The sequence below is a fragment of the Lithobates pipiens genome, unplaced genomic scaffold, assembly GCF_037356315.1.
Source record: "Lithobates pipiens isolate NorthernLeopardFrog02 unplaced genomic scaffold, aLitPip1_a1.2 Scaffold_8, whole genome shotgun sequence".
Taxonomy (NCBI): domain Eukaryota; kingdom Metazoa; phylum Chordata; class Amphibia; order Anura; family Ranidae; genus Lithobates; species Lithobates pipiens.
In genome coordinates, this window is record NW_027507903.1 from 125486250 (window position 1) to 125501450 (window position 15201).

Consider the following 15201-nt stretch of genomic DNA (forward strand, 5'->3'; position numbering starts at 1 on the left):
GATGATGGGGTGTGGTGGTAGGAAGCTGGCAGTGAGGGTGAATATGGTGGGGTGGGGTCGTAGGAAGCTGGCAGTGAGGATGAATATGACGGGGTGGGGTGGTAGGAAGCTGGCAGTGAGGATGAATATGACGGGGTGGGGTGGTAGGAAGCTGGCAGTGAGTATGAAGTTGATGGGGTGGGGTGGTAGGTAGCTGGGGGTGGGGTGGTAGGAAGCTGACAGTGGGGTGCAGGGAAGAGGAAGATGATGGGGTGGGGTGATAGGCAGCTGGCAGTGGGGTGCAGGGGGTGATGGGGGTGGGGTGGTAGGAAGCCGGCAGTGGGGTGCAGGGGGGATGAGGATGACATGGGGTGGGGTAGTAGGATGCCAGGCTCAGGGGGATTATGGTGAGGATAGAAATGATGACAGGGGGGATGATAGGAAGTATGATGACAGGAGATAGGGAAGTGGGATGCCAGGAACAGGGGGGACGATGAGGAGAAATTGGAATATGATTATGGCAGGGGGTCAGTAGGTGACATCATATACCAGATGGCATGCATCACATCACTCAGGGCTGTGAGGTCACGGGCGGGTGGCTGGCAGCCTTGATTTTCGTGGTGCACTCAGTCAGGAGGTGATATCACGGGATGCTTTCAGCCTGTCAGTGTTGGGTAGTTGTACCTTAAGGCTTTGACAGACTGGCTCCTCGATGACGTGGCAAGTCCTCCATTGCTGGTCGAGCCATCCCGGAGAGTAGAGCAGGGAGCTACTCAGCTGCTACATGCAGAGCGCAGCGGAAGGGGGAGGAGTCGGAGGAGGGAAATACATACAGCTACCCACTGACCCGGAACATCAAGCTGTTCTCAAGTGGTCAGTCCGCCCACGACTGGGAAAAGTAGTTGCACCGCGTTCCCCCATGTTAAAGACGGTTCGGGGACACCGACCAGGGACATTCCCTCCCATTTCCACACACAACTTAGGCGAATTAGGCAGCACTTGCGAGGCCCCTAGGAGCGCGAGGCCTTAGGCTGCTGCCTAATTTGCCTAATTAGAGAGCCGCCTCTGCATGCTTGTGTACTAATAGGGTATTGGCATTGTGTTTTATCTATTGATTGAGAACTTCAGCTACTAATGCATTGTATTTTTCAGCTAGTGCCACGTCTTCCAACAGGCTGATGCATGCAGAGAATCCGGAAAATATTGACTTTCAAGGTTGTGACACCAAAGATGACTTTAAAACCTTTTCAGAAGAAAGAAACTGTCCACATCTCAGCAGTTGTAAGGCAAGAGACGATGGCTGTAGAAAGGCATTGCAGGGTCTTGTTTTCAGTGGAGTGGAGAGAGCTGAATGTACAAAAGCCACTAAATCAAACCCTGACGGAAGATCTAATAGCAGGGAAAAGTCTTATCACTGTATTGAATGTGGAAAAAACTTCACTCGGAAATCATCCCTTATTGTACATCAGAGAGTTCATACAGGAGAGAAACTCTACATGTGTACAGAGTGCAGGAGGAGGTTTTCATTCAAGTCCTCTCTGGTCCGACACATGAGGACCCACACTGGTCAACCCCCTAATATTTGCTCTCAATGTGGTATTTGTTTCAATCGCTATCAAGATCTGTCAGTGCATATGGAAATCCATAATAGTAAGTAGGCTTTTTCTTTTCATTTTGTTTGCTTTTAAAGCATATCTATTAATGGCTGCCCTTATGTATGTTTTGTTTTTTAATTGATAAAGCACACCATACAAATCTCTAAACCAACTAAACTGTCTTGTCTTTACTGTATGTAGTAAATACATTATATAGTCAAAAGAATTTGGACACCCCTTCAATTTAATGAGTTAAAGTGGATGTAAACCTGATTCGTGAAATATGAGCTGGGCACGATCCATACATATATTTGGACAGCAGCACGATTTTCATACTTTTGGCTCCATATGCCAACAGAATACATTTAAAATGAAACAATCCAAATTAATTTGAAGTGCAGCCTTTCAGCTTTAATTTAAGGGGTTGAACATAAATATCAAGTAAAATTTTTAGGAAATGCAACCATATTTATACACAGTCCCCCCATTTTCAGGGGCTCAAATGTAATTGGACAAATGAATATAATCATAAATAAAATGTTCATTTTTAATATTTTGTTGAATCCTTTACTGACAAAGACTGCCTTAAGTCTGGAACCCATGGACATTACCAAAGACCGGGTTTCTTCCTTTCTGATGCTTTGCCGGGCTCTAACTGCAGCTGTCTTCAGTTGTTATTTGTTTGTGGGTCCTTCTGCCTTTAGTTTTGCCTTCAGCAAGTGAAATGCATGCTCAATTGGGTTGAGATCAAGTGATTGACTCAGCTATTGCAGAATATTCCACTTCCTTTCCTTCAAAAGCTCCTGGGTTGCTTTTGCAGTGTGTTTTGGATCATTGTCCATATGTACTGTGAAGCGCCGTCCAATCAACTTTGCTGCATTTGGCTTAATCTGGGCTGACAGTATATCTCTAAACACTGCAGAATTCATCAGTCTGCTTTTGTCTTCTGTCACATCATCAATAAATACCAATGACTCAGTGCCAATGGAAGCCATGCATGCCCATGCCATCACACTGCCCCCACCATGTTTTACAGATGACGTTGTGTGCTTTGGATCATCAGCTGTTCCAAGCCTTCTGCACACTTTTTTCTTCTTCCCGTCATTCTGGTACAGATTAATCTTAGTTTCATCTGTCCAAAGAATGCTTTTCCAGAACTGGTCTGGCTTTTTTAGATGTTTTTTTGGCAAAGTCTAATCTGGCTTTTCTATTCTTCAGGCTTATTAATGGATTGTACCTTGTGGTGAACCCTCTGTATTTGCTCTTGTGAAATCTTCTCTTGATTGTTGATAATGGGGTTTATTTACTAAAGGCAAATCCACTTTGCACTACAAGTACACTTGGAAGTGCAGTTGCTGTAGATCTCAGGGGGACATGCAAGGAAAATAAACAAAACAGCATTTTTTGGATGATAAAGTCCGCAGAGCTTCCCCTCAGATCTACAGCAATCTACAGTGACTGCAATTACAAGTGCACTTGTAGTGCACAGTGGATTTGCCTTTAGTAAATCAACCCCAATGATACGCCCACCTTCTGGAGAGTGTCCTTTACTTGTCTGGATGTTGTTAATGGGTTTTTCTTTACCATAGAGAGGATCCTGCGATCATCCACCGCTGTTGTCATCTGTGGACATCCAGACATTTTTATGTTGCTGAGCTTAATAGTACGTTTTTCTTTCCTCAGAATGTATCAACCGGTTGATTTGGCCACTCCTAATGTTGCTGCAATCTCTCTGAAGGATTTGTTTTGTTTTTAAAGCCTTACAGTGGCCTGTTTTACTTGCATGGACAGCTCCTTTGAATGCATGATGTAGGTTCACAGTAATAGATTCCATATGCAAATATCACACTTAAAATCAACTACCTGCTTAATTGATGAAGAAATTACACCCGACCGTGAAGCAGATTTTGATTCAACTGTCCAATTGCTTCTGGGGGGTGGCTATTCTTAAGAGCTGTAATTCCTAAACTCTTCCTCAGATTTGGATGTACAAACCCTCAATGTAGAGTGCGCATTTTTAGCCCATATCCATTATAGAACTATAGCTTGAATATGTTTTGGTAAATGCCTGCAAAAAAATGTGTCTGTGTCCAAATATATATGGACCTAACTGTATATCTTCAGTGTTTTATTATCTCTCTTCAAAGCACTATGTCTCATAGCTGTCTCCTGCTCCGTTCTTCTGTTATTAGCCTGACAAGTTCTCAGTCACATATGATAAAAGCAGCCGGAGTTCTGTGTTGGGGAGGTTGCTATAAATAGAATAGCAGAGTGCTGAACAATTCAACGAATAGAGCTGAAAGTCTCTACCTATGAGGAAAGGGAATCTGTGCTTTTCATCCAATCAGTTGGCTTGGCTGTATGCCCAGGCTTCACTGCACTGTTGAACAGGAAGAGAAAATCTCTAAAGGTGAAGTCAGCAGATATACATGTAAAACTTATGTAGGGAGATTTGTTTCATCTCTGTGTATCAGCTGAGGCTGTTCACTTCACTAGGTATATGTGAGGGTTTACATCCACTTTAAAGCGTATCTATAGTCCAAACCTTTTATTTTTTAGAGTGTGGAAGGATTAGAACCCTGTCCCAAGTTTTACTGATGTCGGAAGAGAGGCTCCTTCATTTCCTGTCTTGTAAATAGGTTGTCCTGAGTGCAGGCAACAAGGTAGAGTGTCTCACAGGTGGAGCAACACAGACAGAGGTAAACATGCTTTTTCTTTATTGTCCGTGGAGGGACACAGAAAGTCTTTAAAGAGGAAGTAAAGCCCCATTCTTCTTCTTTTTTTTTTCCTGACCTGCAAAAGTAAAGGCATAATGTGCTATCATGCATTGCATGAAAGCACTTTCTGTTAAAATTACCTACAAGTGAAGTCCTCATCATCCCAGGTGGATATCGCATCCATCTTCGCCCGTCTTCCTTTCCTGGTTTGCGGATTCCTGTGTGACTGGCCGGAGTCGCATAACGTCATTCCCGCGCATTCACGTGGGAGCTGGCAGTCACAGCACAGGCTTCTGAAGAAATGGCATGGGTGGCCCCTACATTACAATCATGGCCCTGCCCTTTAGTCTCTTGTCTACACCTTGGGTGTTCCCCATTGCACTGGTCCTAATATTAATACTACCGCACTTTCCTTACATTCCCATCTTGGGATACATAGACAAACTCCTGTTAACCACTTCAGCCCTGGACCATTTTGCTGGCTTAAGACCAGACCACTTTTTGCGATTCGGCACTGCGTCGCTTTAACTGACAATTGCGCGGTCATGCGACGTGGCTCACAAACAAAATTGACCTTCTTTTTTTCCCCACAAATAGAGCTTTCTTTTGCTGGTATTTGATCACCCCTGCGGTTTTTATTTTTTGCACTATAAACAAAAATAGAGCGACAATTTTGAAAAAAAAAATCATTATTTTTTACTTTTTGTTATAATAAATATCCCCCAAAAATATCTAAAAAAGTTTAGGCCGATACGTATTCTTCTTCTACATATTTTTGGTTAAAAAAATCGCAATAAGAGATTATTGATTGGTTTGTGCAAAAGTTATAGCGTTTACAAAATAGGGCATAGTTTTATGGCATTTTTATTAATAATTTTTTTTTTACTAGTAAAGGCGGCGATCAGCGATAATTATTATTTTTTTTTATTGCGACTGCGACAATATGGTGGACACATTGGACATTTTTGCCACATTTTTGGGACCATTGTTTTTATACAGCAATCACTGCTATATAAATGCAGTGATTCCTGTCTAAATGACACTGGCAGTTAAGGGGTTAACCAGTGGGTGGCCATGTAGGGGTTAAGTGTTCCTAGGGGTGTGTTACTAACTGTTGGAGGCTGGGCTTTCAGTTAGTGAACACTGATCTCTGCTTCAATCACATGGAGCAGAGATCAGCGTCACTAGTTGCTAGGCAGAACGGTGAGATGCTGTATACAACGGCATCTCTCCGTTCAGCTGCCCTGTGAGACGATCGCGGGTATGCCCGCGGAGATCGAGTCCGCGGAACCTGCGACCGGACTCGTGGGGGTCCCGACCAGCGCTCACGATGGCATTAGAGATTGGACATACCTGTACGCCAATATGCCTGCCCGTGCCATTCTGCCGACGTACATTGGCGTGCGCTGGTCGGGAACCGGTTAAGGGTACACTTGACATGAGCTCTGTTGGATAGGCTTTAACTGTACAGACATTACAATGGTTCGGATGGATCTTGAACCTTCTGAAATTTTTGCTAGAACTGGACTCATCATTTGAATTGTCTTGATTGAGTCTAGGGCCCAACTCAGACCAAAGTGTTTCTTCTCCAGGAGAAACATCAGGCTGCAAAACTGGGGCATGCTCTAGGGCCCTCTGATTCTTACTGTATTAAAATGTATTGTATTTGTACTGTCTACCCTCAAGTTGTAAAGCGCTACATAAACTGTCGGCGCTATATAAATCCTTTATAATAATAATGCTGGTTGTGTGTGTGTGGGAGGGGGAACTTATTCCTGTGCTGGCTAGCATTTTTTTGTTGCCAGTGACCATTTCTTCTGTACAAAACAAGACAAAAGTTAAAGACTCCCTGTCCTTCAATGAACTCTAAAAAAAAAAATTTTAGGTTAATAAAAAAATGTAGTTTTTTAAATTGAGTTGGGGAATGCCTGAACCTCTCTTCACTCTTTATTGCTGTGTGTTTCTCTGGTGTAGATGTTCCTTCATTTCCTGACTGGTTAAATATTGTCCCCAGTATAGAAAGTGAGGGAAAATCTCCCTAATGGGACCCTGAATAGCAGTAATACATGACCGGGGTTTTCCTTATTCTATCCACAACTTAAAAATACTGTTTTGGGTATACAGTATGTCACAAAAGTGAGTACACCCCCCCCCCCCCCCCACATTTTTGTAAATATTTTATTATATCTTTTCATGTGACAACACTGAAGAAATTACACTTTGCTACAATGTAAAGTAGTGAGTGTACAGCTTGTATAACAGTGTAAATTTGGCGTCCCCTCAAAATAACTCAATACACAGCCATTAATGTCTAAATCACTGGCAACAAAAGTGAGTACACCCCTAAGTGAAAATGTATAAATTGGGCCCAAAGTGTCAATATTTTGTGTGACCACCATTATTTTCTATCACTGCCTTAACCCTCTTGGGCATGGAGTTCGCCAACGCTTCATAGGTTGCCACTGGAGTCCTCTTACACTCCTCCATGACGACATCACAGAGCTGGTGGATGTTAGAGAGCTTGCGCTCCTCCACCTTCCATTTGAGGATGCCCCACAGATGCTCAATAGGGTTTAGGTCTAGGGACATGCTTGGTCAGTCCATCACCTTTTACCCTCAGCTTCTTTAGCAAGGCAGTGGTCATCTTAGAGGTGTGTTTGGGGTCGTTATCATATTGGAATACTGACCTGCGTCCCCGTCTCTGAAAGGGAGGGGATCACGCTCTGCTTCAGTATGCCAAAGTACATGTTGGCATTCATGGCTCCCTCAATGAACTGTAGCTCCCCAGTCCCGGCAGCACTCATGCAGCCTCAGACCATGACACCCCCAACACCATACTTGACTGTAGGCAAGACACACTTGTCTTTGTACTCCTCACCTGGTTGCCGCTACACACGCTTGACACCATCTGAACCAAATACATTTATCTTGGTCTCCTCAGACCACAGGACATGGTTCCAGTAATCCATGTCCTTAGTCTGCTTGTCTTCAGCAAACATTTTGTGGGCTTTCTTGTGCATCATCTTTAGAAGAGGCTTCCTTCTGGGATGACAGCCATACAGACCAATTTGATTCAGTGTGCGACATATGGTCTGAGCACTGACAGGCTGACCACCCCACCCCTTCAACCTTTGCAGCAATGCTGTCAGCCCTCATATGTCTAGTTCCCAAAGATAGCCTCTGGATATGATGCTGAGCATGTGCACTCATCTTCTTTGGTGGACCAATGCGGGGCCTGTTCTGAGTGGAACCTGTCCTGTTAAACCGCTGTATGGTCTTGGCCACCGTGCTGCAGCTGAGTTTCAGGGTCTTGCCAATCTTCTTATAGCCTAGGCCATCTTGATGTAGAGCAACAATTCTTTTTTTTTTTTAGATCCTCAGAAAGTTCTTTGCCATGAAGTGCCATGTGGAACTTCCAGTGGCCAGTATGAGAGAGTGAGATAGCGATACCACCAAATTTAACACACCTGCTCCCCATTCACACTTGAGACCTTGTAGTACTACGAGTCACATAACACTCGGGGAGGCAAAATGGCTAATTAGGCCCAATTTGGACATTTTCACTTAGCGGTGTACTCACTTTTGTTGCCAGCGGTTTAGACATTAATGGCTGTGTGTTGAGTTATTTTGAGGGGACAGCAAATTTACACTGTTATACAAGCTGTACACTCACTACTTTACATTGTAGCAAAGTGTAATTTCTTCAGTGTTGTCACATGAAAAGATATAATCAAATATTTACAAAAATGTGGGAGATGTACTCACTTTTGTGAGATGCTGTATATACAGCGTCAATATAAATAGCCATAGTTTGATTAGTTTGGTATGGAGGAATTCAAGTGGCATGTACAGAACCCTGACCTCCAATCCTATTGAACACCTTTGGAATAAATTGGATTGCTGAATGTGAACCAGGTCTTCTGGTCCAACAACAGTACCTGATCTCACAAATGCTCTTTTTGGCTGAATGGTAGATGTGTTGATGCCAACCAATCTGAGTCTTACTTTGTATGGCCCGTTACAGAGACAATAAATCTTAGTAAAGGATGTGAGTGTCTGTTCTCATGTACACTTCTCTTAGCTTGTAGAAGCTAGTTTGGCTTAGCAGTAAATAATGTCTGTTATGCCTTCAACAGGTCATATTAGCCTCACAGACTGTTTGTTCTTCAAGTTAAATTTTGTTTTAAAGTGGTAGTAAATACCGCCTGGTGAAGAATATCGTCTCCCAAACGTGCACCATTTAGGATATAATTTACTATTTCTGCAGCTAGTCACATCACCAGCGCATGCACATTGTGCTCTGATGGAACGGCATACAGAGTATACGATACCTTCAGAGCACTGTGCCATGTCCGTGGCTCCCGTGCACATGCGTGGGAGTTGCATCATCGCAGCTCGCCCATTAAAATGGCCAGAGCCTGGAAGGAAGACTGGGTGCAGATGAGATGGAAGTCCTGTCAGTGGTGACAGCACTCCATTGGAGGGCTTTGTTTTAAGGTAAGTCTTCCATAATGGGCTATTATGTGACGCATACTAGCACATTATGCCCTTAACCTGCAGGAGGAATGCTTTTTTTTTTCTCTAAACTTCACTACTGCTTTAACTTCTTGTAAAATCAAGTCTTTTTTATTTTTGTTCTTTTGATCAGGTCAGCTGCCCCTGAATCCCGATGATGTCTTGAAGATGGAGCCTGATGAACAACAGAGGCTAAAAGATATACAGCATTTATCAGATACAGATAATACTGTTGTGCCAGTGCCATTAATGAATGAGCTGGAATCTGCTTTATTAGACCAAGCTCAGATGTCACATGACAACCCATGTCTATTACCCGGGGCACCTGTTATTAACTGCGTGGCTTCATCTTGTACCACTGTAAAGGAGATAACACAAGAAGATTCTCTAAATATAAAGGAGGAAATTCTAGAAAACCCATGCTCTGGTAAGTAGAAATTGTACTAACGTCTTTACATGTAATTCGTAAAGCGTAGTTGACCTTGTGCACAGGTCTCAAGGATGTTGTGCTTAATTGATTACTAGGCTGCGCTTGGCTTCTGGTCTGCCAGCATCCTAGCAACCAATGACATTTTGTGGCCAAGTGTTATTAGCTGGTAGGACACCAGCGGCCATTGAGCCACCAGCATCTCACAACCAACAATGTGGGGGTAGAAAATCTCCTCTGTCCCAACACAAATTACTTCAAAATGACATTGATCTTTTTAAAATTTCCTCATCTCCAAAACTGACGTATTTCTTTATGAATTACAGCGTAGTTGCTGCAATTGCAACGTAATGTTAAAGTGTTGCTATAATCTCATTAGAACTGTCACGCTGCTTTTCTAAATTTGGCACAGGACATTCAGAAAGCAGTCACCAGAAAAGTGTTGGAGATTTTATTCTGCATTGCCCCATATATGGTCTGTGACTTTTTGGCATAATACTTAAAAGTCCAGCCTGGGCTCGTTTGGCTGTACTTCTCCTATGGGTCACAGGATTGCAATTTTGCACTCCTGTGACCCGTTTTCAGCAGAGAGCGGACTGAAGGCTCCAGCCACAGTCTCTATTGGCTCCTGCTGCTGTCAGTCAAGTTCTGTGAAGCCGGGGGGGGGGAAGGCATCAATGGACGCAGCAGTGGGACTTGGGAGTGAGCCCGCATGGGTGCCCCCATGGAAATCAGCTTTCTGTGGGGGCACCCAATGAAGAAAAGGAGCCTGGAGCGCCGGCGATGGGGACTCCAGAAGAGGAGGATCTGGGCTGCAGGTAACTATAGGCATGTTTGTTATTTGAATGCATAAAAAAACTAAAAACCTTTACAACCACTTTAAAGTGAATGTAAACCCACTCTCATCCTCTCTAAACTACTGCAATATTGGTTATCTAGAAGGATATACATGCCTCCTGCATGTATACTTATTTGTCAAATGTCTCCCCTCTGTCTGCTATGAGACCCAAAAAACTGCAGATTTTGTGTGTGGGTCTGTTTTCCAGGGCTCAGTGGGTGGAGTTGTGATGTCAGTAGACTCCCCACCCACTTCTACACTCCCCTTATCAACATGCATTTTCTCCTGTGTATTTCTTACACTGAACTTCTGCTATGATCCCTAACATCCAGTCAAAACCCAGAAAAGTCCCCACATGACTTCACCATGCCAAATCATGCTGAGGTGTGTAACAGCCAATCCTTGCAGAGCTGCTGAAGAAAGGAGTGGGAGGGAACTAAAAAATAATGCATGTCTCTTAGGCTAGGGCATGAGATATGTAAATCACCTGTCAGAACAAGGAGGAGGATTTGACAAAGTTTTTCTCGGGTTTACATCCACTTTAAGTGATTATTATGTTTATTATACAGGATTTATATAACACCAACAGTGGGGGCAGATGGTACAGTTACAATATAATTTAATACAGGAGGGCTTAGAGCTTACAATCTAGATGTAATTGCATAATAAACAGTCCTTGGAGAAACTTGCTTTTGTGCATTAAGACGTATACAGGTATAAGAGCTAAATTGGTTTCAAAAATATAATTTTGGACAAGTTGTATTGTTTTGAAATGGCATCACTGCCTTACATCAATCTATGAAGCAGCAGTGTTGCTTTCTATTATCGCGCTCCTTTTAATTAGCCAGACCCGCATGATGGCTGCCATGATTGGGACATACTTAACCACTTTCTGACGGCCGGCAGTCAAATGACGGCCAGGCGGCGCACCTGTTGTGGCGGGAGGCCGTCATATGATAGCCTCCCGTTTAAACAGGGAATGGGCGCAAACATGTGCGCGCATCCCTGTTTCTTCGGTGGCGGCGTGTCACAGAGACACCGCTCACCACCGAAGGGGGTGAACAGCCATTGGTTATGGCTGTTTACCACGTGATCGGCCGTGATGAAGTCAAGGCTGGTCACACCCCCACTGTGCACGGCACATGCGCGCAACCGCGCTGCTCGTGCACGTCGGTGGCGGTGTGTTCCCCGGGAACACTGCTCGTCACCGACGCTGGTAAACAGCCATTGGCCGGCTGTTTACCCACGTGATCGGCTGTGATCCTTTCACAGCCGATCACTAAAATGTAAGCAAACCGCGGTAACGAGATGTTACCGGCTTCTCCTCCTCACACACCGATCGTGTGTGAGGAGGAGATTGCGGTAACATCTCGTTACCGCCTACAGTGTACACCAATCACACTGATTGCCCCCCCCCCCCCCCCCAATAAAGAGGACCTATCAGCACCCCTCATAGTACTTGTCAATCACAGTCCACCAGAGTACCTGTCACAGCCCATCAGAGTACCCGAGTACCTGTCACGGTCCATCAGAGTACCCGAGTACCTGTCACGGTCCATCAGAGTACCCGAGTACCTGTCACGGTCCATCAGGGTACCCGAGTACCTGTCACGGTCCATCAGGGTACCCGAGTACCTGTCGCGGTCCATCAGGGTACCCGAGTACCTGTCGCGGTCCATCAGAGTACTCTAGAAGGGAGAGGAAAAGTGTGGGAGGAACAAAGAAAAAGGGAGAAAAAGAATAAGAGAAAGAACAAGAAAGACAGCTAGAGAGAGGAATGGGGAAAGAAAACAAGAAATTAGGATAGAAAGAGATAAAAGGGAAAGGAAGGAGAACAAAGAGAAAGAGTGGTACATCCTAAAATGTACCATAAGGGGTTTTAATACTGTATGAGTGGAAGGGACTTGGGGAGCGCTAAATGTGCGTGGGTTAGGGGTACAAATTACTTGTCTTGCCTTACGTTCTGACAACCCACGCTACAAAAATAATTTTACTGTTGGGGTCCCCACAACTTTGGAAATTTTATCAAGGGGTCACGGCATTAGAAGGTTGAGAACCACTGCACTAAGGAGTTAAAGCGGAGGTCCACCCACCGCTGAAAAAATTAAAAGCCAGCAGCTACACATACTGCAGCTGCTGACTTTTAATAATTGGACACTTTCCTGTCCTGCAGATGTGTCCGTCAACTGTTGGGTGCATGCCGCCTTCATTGCGAGTAAGGGATCCCAGCAGTGAAGCCTTACGGGGTTACGCCAGGAACCCTACTGTGCATGCGTGAGGCTCCGCTCCTCTCTCCTGCTGGCCTTGTGGCCGGGGAAGGTGGAGGGAGCCGGGCGGTGCCATCAATACCCACGGCTGAGGCTCCCGGAAGTGGAACTAGGATACCTGTATTAGACAGGTATCCTGTCCCCCCTTCTCCCCGAAAGGTGCCAATTGTGACACCAGAGGCGGAGAGGAGCACAACGAGCGGAAGTTCCACTTTTGGGTGGAAATCCGCTTTAATACAATTTTTAAAATCTTTACCATTTAGGGGGAACGTCTAATTGAATTTTCATGACCTTATCTCTGTAATTCAAAGGATAACAGTATCTGCTCTGCCAAGGAGGAGGTCTAACAGGGATTACATCATATCCTCTGCAATAAAAGGAAACTACAGTTCCCATCAACCACAGGGAATTGTATTGAATGTGGGTGGGTACACTAGGCCTGTACATGTTGAATGCACTGAGGGTCTCGGTCCACCCACCACTGCAAGTAGGGCTGAATTACTTCACTGCTTCCTAGAGAAAGAACTACAGGAGGGATGTGCCACACAGTGGCTGGGAGAATAGGAGGCAATGCAGCCACTGGTATTACAAACTGTAAAACAAAGGGAATTAACAGTTTGATCTGAAAATAAATAGGCTATTTCAGAGCAACTACTGAGTGAACCAGAAGATGGATGACATATTCAGTTAAGGCAGGAAATCAGCAACAAGGACATGTAAAGAGGTTTTAGCCCAGAGTTCTGCTTTAGACCCTTAGCGGTAATAAGACTAGGTTCACGGTGTGCAGGAATGCATGTACATTGAACACGCTCCCACGACCGCAGCCAAACGCGCTACTGTTTTGCAGCAACATGTCTTAAAGACACTCTCACACATCAGAAAATGCAGTGTGTTTCTGGGTGTTTAACACCACATGATTTAAAAACACCATGCAGTATCACGTGGCTGCATTACAAAAGGGACTTTTACCCTGCAGGAAGCACAGGTCTACTCACATGAATGTGCTGCTGTACCCATGCAAATGTGAGTCGCACCACACCCGCACACATGTACAGTGAAAAAGTATTCACACCCCTTGAAATTTTCCACATTTTGTCATGTTTCACAGGGATTGTATGTTATAGATCAACACTCAGTGTCACATAATTGTAAAGTGGAAGGAAAATGACAAATGGTTTTCAATTTTTTTTTTTTTTTTTTTTACAAATAAATATGTGAAAAGTGTGGTGTGCATTTGTATTCAGCCCCCTTTACTCTGATATCCCTAACTAAAATCTAGTGGAACCGACTGGCTTCAGCAGTCACCTAATTAGTAAATGGAGTCCACCTGTGTGTAATTTATTCTCAGTATAAATACAGCTGTTCTGTGAATCTCTTAGCCCTTGTACACACGGTCAGAGATTCCGACAACCATTAATTCCGGAAGTGATGTTGCATACACACGGTCGGACAAAGTTGTCGGAAAATCCGATTGTACATAACGTGATGACGTTATTTTGTTACGACGGGACTATGTTCAGGCTAGTAGCCAATACCTTTGGTCTAGGAATTTGATCTGAGCATGCGTGGTACTTTTTCCGTTGGAGTAGGCTACACATGATTGGAGTAAGTCCGATCGGAGCATTTTGTCAGAAAATTTTACCGGCAAGTTGGAAAAGTTGATCCGTCGGATATTCCGACGGAAACAGTCCGATGGAGACACACACAGTCGGAATATCCGACAAAACGGTCCGATAGGACACATTCCGTCGGAATCTCCGACCGCGTGTACAAGGGCTAAGAGGTTTGTTATGCCGTGTACACACAATGGGAATTTCGGCCAGCAAAAGACCGACAAGAGCTTTTCATCGGAAAATGCGAGCGTGTGTTTGCTCCATCGGAATTTAGCTGGCCAGCAAAAATTTGAGAGCACGTTCTCAATTTTTCAGACGGAAAAACTTTCTATTGGAAATTCCGATTGTGTGTATGCAATTCAGACGCACAAAAACTCACGCATGCTCAGATTCAACTATGAGATGGAAGCTATTGGCTACTGGGTATTGAACGTCCTTTTTCTAGTCCCGTTGTACGCGTTGTACGTCACTGCATTCTTGACGGTCGGAATTTGGTGTGACCGTGTGTATGCAAGACAGCTTGAGCGAAATCCCGTTGGGAAAACCATCGGAGCTTTTTTCGGACCAAAATTCTGATCGTGTGTACGTGGCATTAGAGAACCTTGGTGAACAAACAGTAACATGAAGGCCAAGGAGCACACCAGACAGGTCAGGGATAAAGTTGAACAACTCACAAAGCACTGTTCAATCAATCATCTGAAAATGGAAAGAGTATGGCACAACTGCAAACCTACCAAGACATGACCGTCCACCTAAACTGACAGGCTGGGCAAGGGGAACATTAATCAGAGAAGCAGCCAAGAAGCCCATGGTAACTCTGGAGTAGCTGCAGAGATCCACAGCTCAGGTGGGAGAATGTGTCCACAGGACAACTATTAGTTGTGCACTCCACAAATCTGGCCTTTATGGAAGAGTGGCAAGGAGAAAGCCATAAGAAGTCTTGCTTGCACTTTGCGAGAAGCCATGTGGGAGACACAGCAAACATGGAAGAAGGTGCTCTGTTCAGATGAGACCGAAATTGAACTTTCTATCCAATCTGACATAGCTTGAGCTATTTTGCAAAGAAGAATGGGCAAAAATTTCTCTCTCTAGATATAAAAAATAGGTAGAGACATCCCCAAAAAGACTTGCAGAGAAGGGGAGCCCGGAATGATACGAACTGAAGGGGAGGGGTAATGGAGGGGCGGGCATGACCGGATGCCTGGAGACACCCAAACACAGGAACAGGATAGGTGGAGGAGGAGAATTGG

General features: G+C 44.5%; 1 protein-coding gene across 1 annotated transcript in view; it reads left to right on the top strand.

Annotated features, from left to right (window-relative positions):
* Window positions 1-15201, top strand: part of LOC143960217 (uncharacterized) — a 57673-nt gene that overhangs the window by 28493 nt on the left and 13979 nt on the right. The window contains exons 6-7 of the mRNA XM_077468548.1: window positions 1132-1629; window positions 8940-9233. Of these exons, the coding sequence (XP_077324674.1) occupies window positions 1132-1629; window positions 8940-9233 (792 nt within the window). The remainder of the gene's footprint in view (window positions 1-1131; window positions 1630-8939; window positions 9234-15201) is intronic.